The sequence below is a fragment of the Limulus polyphemus genome, unplaced genomic scaffold (genome assembly GCF_000517525.1).
Source record: "Limulus polyphemus unplaced genomic scaffold, Limulus_polyphemus-2.1.2 Scaffold763, whole genome shotgun sequence".
Classification (NCBI taxonomy): Eukaryota; Metazoa; Arthropoda; class Merostomata; order Xiphosura; family Limulidae; genus Limulus; species Limulus polyphemus.
In genome coordinates, this window is record NW_013666373.1 from 369344 (window position 1) to 377744 (window position 8401).

The 8401-nt window shown below is 36.2% G+C and overlaps 1 protein-coding gene across 4 annotated transcripts in view; it reads left to right on the top strand.

Annotated features, from left to right (window-relative positions):
• The window catches only part of LOC106460391 (bifunctional heparan sulfate N-deacetylase/N-sulfotransferase-like), a 78615-nt gene that overhangs the window by 47989 nt on the left and 22225 nt on the right, over positions 1–8401 (top strand). For all 4 annotated transcript variants that reach the window (XM_022387108.1, XM_013920081.2, XM_022387109.1 and 1 more), the window contains exon 9: positions 7116–7301. In XM_022387108.1, the coding sequence (XP_022242816.1) occupies positions 7116–7301 (186 nt within the window). The remainder of the gene's footprint in view (positions 1–7115; positions 7302–8401) is intronic.

The window sequence follows — 8401 nt, forward strand, 5'->3', positions numbered from 1 at the left end:
TCTGATATGATATCTTACCTCTTCTCACACTAATAGTGTTAAGAAGAAAAGGGATCTTGGTGTAATAGTAGATCAGTCTCTAAGGCCATCCAAGCTGTTGCTAGTGGTAGGGTGAACAGGATTTAAGGTTGTATCTATAGAAATATTGAATACAAGTATAAAGAGGTTATACTTTCATTGTACAGGTCACTAGTTAGGCCCTATTTGGAATATTGTGTTCAGTCTTGGGCTCCTTACCTTAGGAAAGACATTGAATTGTTGGAAAGGGTTCAGAGAAGGGTTACTAGAATGGTGCCTGGGATGGAGGAGTTGTCATACGACGAGAGGCAGAAATCTCCCAAATTGTTTTCTCTTGAAAAAAAAAAAGAGTTAGGGAGGATCTGATTGAGGTGGTTAAGATTGTAAAGGGAATTGATAGTATTGATGTATCATCTTTTTTATATTTAACAATGAGAATATTAGGACTATGGGCCACAAATATAAATTTTGGTAAGATAGGAGTCGTCTTGAGCTAAGACAGTTTCATTTTTCTAACAGGGTGGTTGGTCTTTGGAATGGGTTGCCTTCAGATGTTGTAGAGGCAGTAGATTTAAGTGAGTTTAAGAAAAAGCTTGATAAGTATATGAATGAAAAGGGCTGGCTTAAATTTCTTTTTTTTCAATCATTTTAATTTATTTTAGAGGATTGAACAGTCGAAATGGACCAATAGGTCCCATGTTGTCCCTAAATGTTATGGTATGTTAACTGCTTTTCTCGACATTTACTGCCCTCTATATGCAAAAAATTTTGCTATTCTCACGTGAGGCAGCTGTGTAATAGCATACAAGTAATAACCCTCCACCAGTAGGAGTGTGACACAGGTAGCAGAACTGACTCCCTCTATGCAGCTTAACTGAATTTCACTTCTCACTTGGCTCTTGTGGTGTTTAGATGTGTTTTTATCTCAAGTTTTACTCACTGAATTTAAATCGGAGTTTTTTATATTAATATAACCTGTCTTTAAATTAGAGCTTCCTATGTGGATGACAAAGGTAGATGTCTCAGATGCATATTTCACATTTCTAGCATCCTGGCATTTTCTTCATTTTGTCCACTGGAGTTATGTTTACCAATTCTGAGCTCTTCCGTTGGCTTTGGCTCATTACATTTTTTGTCGGGTGGGCAAGGTCTTTGCCTGTCTTCTTCATTCCAGGGTTCTTCATTTCTACCATTACATGGATGACTGGCTGCTTCTAGCTAATTTTCATGCCACCTCTTTCTTTCACACTCAATTTTTTCTTCAAGAATCTGCATGGGTGGTCAGAGTGGAGAAGTCCTTCCTCTCTCCCACTCAATACCTTGTTCATCTTGAGGTATTTTTCAATTCCCATCTCAGCCAGGTCCAACCTTCACCACTTTGTCTGCTATCTATGGAACTTCTGGTTCAGACCATTTGCTCCTTTCCTTCTCCTACTTGAGAGAAGTTCTCTCATATATAGAAATGCAGGAGATTTCAGGATGTTGGATTGTAGCAGAGTCGTCTCTGCATATCAGTCTTTTAGAATTGCTTGCTGTTCATTGGGCTGTGGTTCATTTCCTTCTGTCTCTTTGGACCCAGTTGGTTGTGATCCATTCCAACAAGTTCACAGTTGTCTTGTACATCACTCAGTAAGGGGGCATTCAGTTGAGGTCTCTTTGTTTCAACATGTTGGACCTCCTGTTTTAAGCCCACAGACATCACATTCGTTTGATGGGATGTCATATACCAGGTGCCCTGAATCTGTTTGCAGATTGTTTACCAAGCCACAACAAGATTCTCCCAACGGAGTGGCCCCTCAATGCACAGGTGTTCAAATGGCTGTGTTCACAGTGGGTACTCTGTAACTGGTTGCATTTCCCACTCACCTGAATTTCAAGCTTCCCAGATTTTGGTCTCCTATTCCTCATCCTTTGGATGTAGCTGTCCATATCCTCAGTCAGTATTGGAGGGCTGTTACTTTTATTCATATCCTGTCATTTGTCTTCTACCTCGTGTCCTCACAATCATAGAAGACACTCTGTCAAGTCCTTCTGTGCCTGCTTCTAGTGACACATCCTATTCCTCTTCCTCTCTTGCTACCCTCCTCAGACAGTCTCATTTGGGCATGCTACATCCTTTCCTTCCCACACTCTGTTTTCATACATGGCTATTGTCTGATCCCTTGCCAGACAAGCTGGACTACCTCCATGTGTTGCTTCTCTAATTTCCCATTCAGTGCACCTTTCCTTCATGTCAGTTTAGCAATGTGGGATTTCTACCATCCTTTGTCTTCTTGTTATGGTTTCTTCAATCCTGTCCTACTCTTCCACACCTGACTTCCTTCCTTAGCTGGCTTTTCAACAAGGGGCTGTCAGTATCCACTATTGCTGGGAATCACATGGCATTGTCAGACACCTTATATTTCACAAGCTTTCACTGTATCTTCACTTCTCCATTCCTTACCATTTTGTTTCATTTCTTCCCGTTCTTCTTTGCCTTCCCATGCCCTACTGCCCTCCCTGATTGGAACCTAATTGTCATCCTCCATGCCATCACACTTCCTCACTTCAAGCCCATGTCTTCCTGTTCCATATATCATCTATCCTGAAAGACCTTTTTCCTTCTCCTCTTGGTGTGTGGATGTTGACATTTGGGTTTGTTTGCTCTTGATGTCTTTTGCACATTATATCGCAGGTCCTATGTCATTCTCTACCCGAATTGGTCTTTATTGCCCAAAACTTTGGTTGCATGTAAGAGTGAATTTGCCTTCACTCCCATTGCCCCCCTTCCATTTCTCACTTTATCTTCATTCTGATCCAGATCATCTTTATGTTCTGTCTGGGCTCTCTGCTGTTATGTGACTTGTTCCGTGGTTCCTGTTCCCATTTGTTTATTCATTTGAATCCTTCACTTCCCATGATATTTCTCTTATTACCCTTACAAGTTGGATTCGTCAGCTAATTCATATGGCTCATTCTGTTATTTCTCTTGATGATTGTCATCTCTTCCAATTCTCTTTCCCATCAAACGTTTTATCTTACCATGATCCTGGCTGCCCAATTCTATCATCTTTTAAAGGATATAGTTCATCCTGTCATGTGGACCATTCCCTATACATTTATCTAACATTATCTTCATCCTCGGGCCGTTTCCTGCTCTACAGTTTACCATCTACCTCTCATCATAATCTTGAGCTCCATGGTTTCTCAATGAGTGGGTAAGTGTTTTTTTTATACTATTCTTTTTTTACAGGGGCCTTTCTTGCATATAAGTATCCTGATCAGTGGCAAGTGTTGCCTGACCAAGTATACTTATTCTTAAACCTGCAATTGTACAACCATTTAGGTCTACAATTCCCACCATGGAGGTGGGGTGTTCTGCAAGACTGCTTATAGGTTTTCCTCATGATGTTTTACATCATAAGTATGTTTGCTCTGGGCCATACACTCTCGGACTAACATAAGTAAAGCATAAGGGGATTACTGCCCATTTCTGCTGCTCCTTGTTGTGACTGTATCAGGAACAGCCTACTTTTCAATATAAGGTTTTGTGGACACTTGATGCACTGTCTCTGGTGTTGCATTCTTCTGGACTCTTCAATGCATCCACCCCACTTCAATGTTCTTCTGTTTTGCTGGACACCCTCCTTCCTACTGTTGCCCAGCTGTCAGTTCCTGGGGATGATACGAGTCCTTGGAACGGAAGATCTTCTTCCATTCCATTTCTGATGTGAATGGTAGAAGATTGACTCTATTCCTACCATGGGCAGAGTATTCCTATCATGATACTGTTGGTGTTGATTGAACTCCCCATTATGGTCTGAGGTGCTCTTGTCACTCTACACCAGGGGTCTCTTCATTTAACTTATGGGGTTCCTCCTGTGATTCCACCCTTACTGCAACATATCACTTTTATGGACAAAGATTATACCTGGTTCAAAGTGGTGCAGTCTCCCATGGGTGTCTTCTACAGACTTTCTATTCACACACCCCAAGGGCTTTTTTTGGTAGCTTTCTGAAAGGAGATCATCTAGGTAATGCTACATTGGACCCTCCACCTGGTCAATGTGGAGGTAAGATATTGTGTTGGAAGTTAAAATTTTCCTACACTGAAAATGTATTTCCAATAGATTCTTACCTCTTTTCACCCTTCTTCCCCACTTCCACTGTCTTTTTCTTTTTATGTTGCTCAATCTTGAGGTGAAGTTGAGCTAAGCTGCTCAGAGGGAGTCAGCTTTGCTAGTTGTGTCACACTCTATTTAGTGGAGGGCTGTCGCATGCTAATTTGCATGCTGTCATTGAGGTACCTTGCATGAAAAAAAGTGAGGGTAGGTGGGAGTATCATGGCTAGTGGAGAGCAGTACAAGTCGAGAAAAGCTGTTACATAAGAAGCGGTAAGAATCTATCAGAAATACATTTTCAGTGTAGGAAAATGTTAACTTTTGTGTAGAATCTTTTTATAATTTTGAAATAATATCTGTTTATCAGATTGAGTAGCTAGACACACCAACTAAACTATAAAGTATCTCTGTAATGTCTCACAGAAAAAACAGAAACTTACTGTATTTACTCAACTGCCTCCATTTTTAAAACATCCCTCAGAATCCAAGAGGTGTCTTTACACTAAAATTTGTTGAATATTAAAAGTAAGTTCAATCCATAAACTCCCAAAGAGGGTGATTTTGAATGTATCTTTTTGAGAAAAGTTTTCATTTGTTGATTAAGAAATTTTTAAGTGAAATACAACATCCTCAAGTCTCCATACTAGCTAATACTGGGAGTAAATTCAGTATATATCCATAAAGCCACATTCTCAGCATCATTAATTAAGCAGTTGTAAACCTTTTGTGCTTCAGCTATCACATTTTATGTTTAGCTTTCAATTGAGATACAAACAATTTCATCTGTGATTCGGTAGGGAAGGTCGAAGCATCACAATATTCAGCAGTAGGATGAGCAGACAGTAACACTTTGAAAGCAGCTACAGGCATAATAGTGTGATCGGCTTGCTGCATAATATCTACCAAGGTGGTTTTAAACGGTTCCTGAATACCTCTGTGTGTAATTTGGAGACTTCTATGCTTCTTTTGTTTGGCCATTAAGTTTGTCATGCACTAATGAATTTCAGTAACCTTACCACTTCAAATCACTTTTCATGGCCTCAACTCTAAAAGAGTGTGGAAAATACCTTCTTTTTAGCCAATAAATATGTCCAAAAAATTTAAGTTCAAATTAAGAGAAACTGGATTTGTTTTTTTCAACAAAAATATCCCTCACTGGCTTGTGAGGGGCCTGTTAAAATTTAATAGTAAATTTGTTTACTTTTTGTTGACTTTTACATTGTTACGTAACCATGAATAAGGTTTTAGATCATACAATTTAAATTTTTTTAACTATATATTTTGGATAAGATTTTGTTTTATTTCTTCAAGCCTACCTCAATTAGCTTTAAAATATATCACTCTTTCACTACAGATAACTTTGAAATAAAAATGGACAACTTACTGACGAAATTATACATGCATAATTGTCCAAAAGAAAATTTACATGGTAGGCTCATGCAGTGTAGACTTGTAAATAATCTTTACATCTTGTTTGATCGAAAACTTTAAGCATAATCAATTAACAATTATCAAACAGTACTTGCACTTAGTGGATTAAAATACAAACTTGAAAATAAACTTAAAATACCTGTACAATGCTTAATGATGTCAAAACAATAAATCAAAATTGAAGTAACAGCATATTATTAGGTTTGTTCTTACCAGTACTGTATACACTTTGTCTTAGTAATGTGCAGAAACAGTCTTAATGTTTAGATTGCATGCTTGTTCATTTTATTATGCAGTATATTATGTATGATATTAATTACATATTATTCTATGTAATAGAAAATTCTTGTTTTAGCCTATGTGTGTTTTTGTCCTTGAAATTGCTCTATCTGTGCCTCTGTACAGTCACTCAAGACTTGGAACCTCTCTTTTAGTATTGTGAATGTCCAACATGTCACAGAAAAAAGTTAACATGTACACATATTTCAGATGTAAGACCAAACTGATATCATCACAAAAAGTATGTTAATATCTTCTGGTTTTTGTTAATAGCAATCTCTTTCTCACTCTGATTTTTTTAAATTGAAATTTTTTATCTTACCACTTTCATGATTAGCAGGAAGTTTACAACATTATTGTTCTTTTTCAAATTAAAATTCTGATTGATCACTCATCATGTCTTACTTGAAACCTACGAGTATACTGAACTAAAAAAAAGGTTAAAAATACACAGTTTAAAAATATTTTTATATAGCTTTTTAGATTAATGTATTTATAGATTTTAAGTGTATAGGTATTTTAACATTCAATCTTCAAAGAATTAAAATTATATTTACTAACTTGGAAGGATTTGCAATATCCTTAATATTTTAAAATGAACTCTCCTCAATTTTAGGTTATTTGTGAGAAAAAAGGATGAGAAACTTTGCTTCAAAGATATATAAACTTGTAATTTAATAGATGAGTTCCTTTTTGTCTGTGTAGTTGGATTTGGACCAATCACATTAAGACTTAGTAATGAGGTAAATTTTTGTCTTTACATAACATATAATGCTTGTTTAGAGAATAAAGATTTGCTAGATGATGAACTGTATAATTTTATTTCTTTGAAAAAAAGTAGTAGTATTTTCATACTGATGTAATATTTCCATGCTCTTGTAAATGAAGGTGGTTGCCAATAACTTATTTTTTTAATATTTTTGTTGAATAAAAATGAAAACTAGAATAACTGTGGAGTCTTTAAGTACTAAAATATTTGTTTAATATTCATGATATAAATGTAAACCTATTTATGTTAAGTGTACAATTTTTATTCACTTGCCAGTCAAAATTATTACATTGTAAAGAATAATCATACAGAAAATGCCCCTCAGTGATTAGTCTGCAGACTTATAACACTAAAAACTTGGGTTTTGATACCCATGGTGTGTACAGTACATATTATCCATTGTATAATTTTGTGCATAAAAATAAAGAAATGTACAGATGATATGGGTGGGATCTCATCTTTCAAACAACAAAGACCTTTGTTAACTTTATAATTTTGTTTCTATAAATGTGTTTCAGCAACATGGAATACCTGTTAACTCGGGATACTCTGTAGCCCCACACCACTCTGGGGTTTATCCTGTTCATGAGCAGCTATATGAAGCCTGGAAAAAGGTCTGGAATGTTAGAGTTACCAGTACCGAAGAATATCCACACCTTCATCCAGCCAGATTTCGTAGAGGTTTTGTGCATAGAAATATAATGGTTTGTTTCTCTGCTGATTGATTTTAGTGTTGCTTTAGGTGTTATAATGCTGAGCTACTTGTTATTAACACATTCTACATTAATCTTGAGCATTCAATTGAAACTACTGTAATTTTATTCTCATATGTTACAGGGCCTTATAATATTTATTGAGGATATATATGTTTTATTGCCATATTACACTTTAGTTTTGCAGCCTACACCTACACTTTGACTTTTCCTGATTGCTTAAAACTACCTTAAAATTATATATATATTTTTTCAAATCTTAATGTCTTAAAGTTTCATACAAGGTTAATTGTTACCTCAAATATCACACTTTACCTTAAGCTAATAACTCCTGGCTCATACCAAAGACTGTAGATGTAGTGTCTCCTTCCATCTTGTTACAGTTATCTACATAATATTTATACAAAATAACTATATATATTCATGTAATTGTGGCCCACTATCATCATACCTATAGGTTAGTCATGGTATATGACATGAGACCATGTATACCTGGCCTTTATTTTTATCAATTATTATCTGAAATAGTCAATTTTTCTCAGCTCTTTGTGCATTCACATCATATTTCTTTTGTCATGAGTTTTTGTATTTCTTAAGATTCTTTATTTTTATGAGTTTGTAGTTTGTTTCTAATAATCAAGGCTCCCAATATTTCCTAGTATGTGAGGCCAAAAATATACTGCACAATATATGCAGGTATTTACGGTATCCTTTCTGTGACCACCTAACTTTGAGGGTAGAGATTGTAAGTTCATCCCACTCTCAGTTGGGTTTAAAGTTTCAGTCTCATTTCTCTGTTTTTGGGGTTGTTGCTTGAACAGAGAGACAGGAATTTGTGAACTGTTTTATTTTACACCATTAGATTGACTATGGTAGTTTGATTTGTATTTTATATTAGTCAAACAGAGGAACTAATTTCGTGGATTGAATACTCTCTTCTCTCTGATAGACCATGTGTTAGGCATTAAAGGTGCCCTTGCACATTGGATCTGTAGATTTCACTTGTGTGTTGTCATTAGGCTTGCAGCAGGTTTCTCATATCTCTATAGTCACCCAGTCTTACTAGTTTAACCCACATGGGAACCTATGAG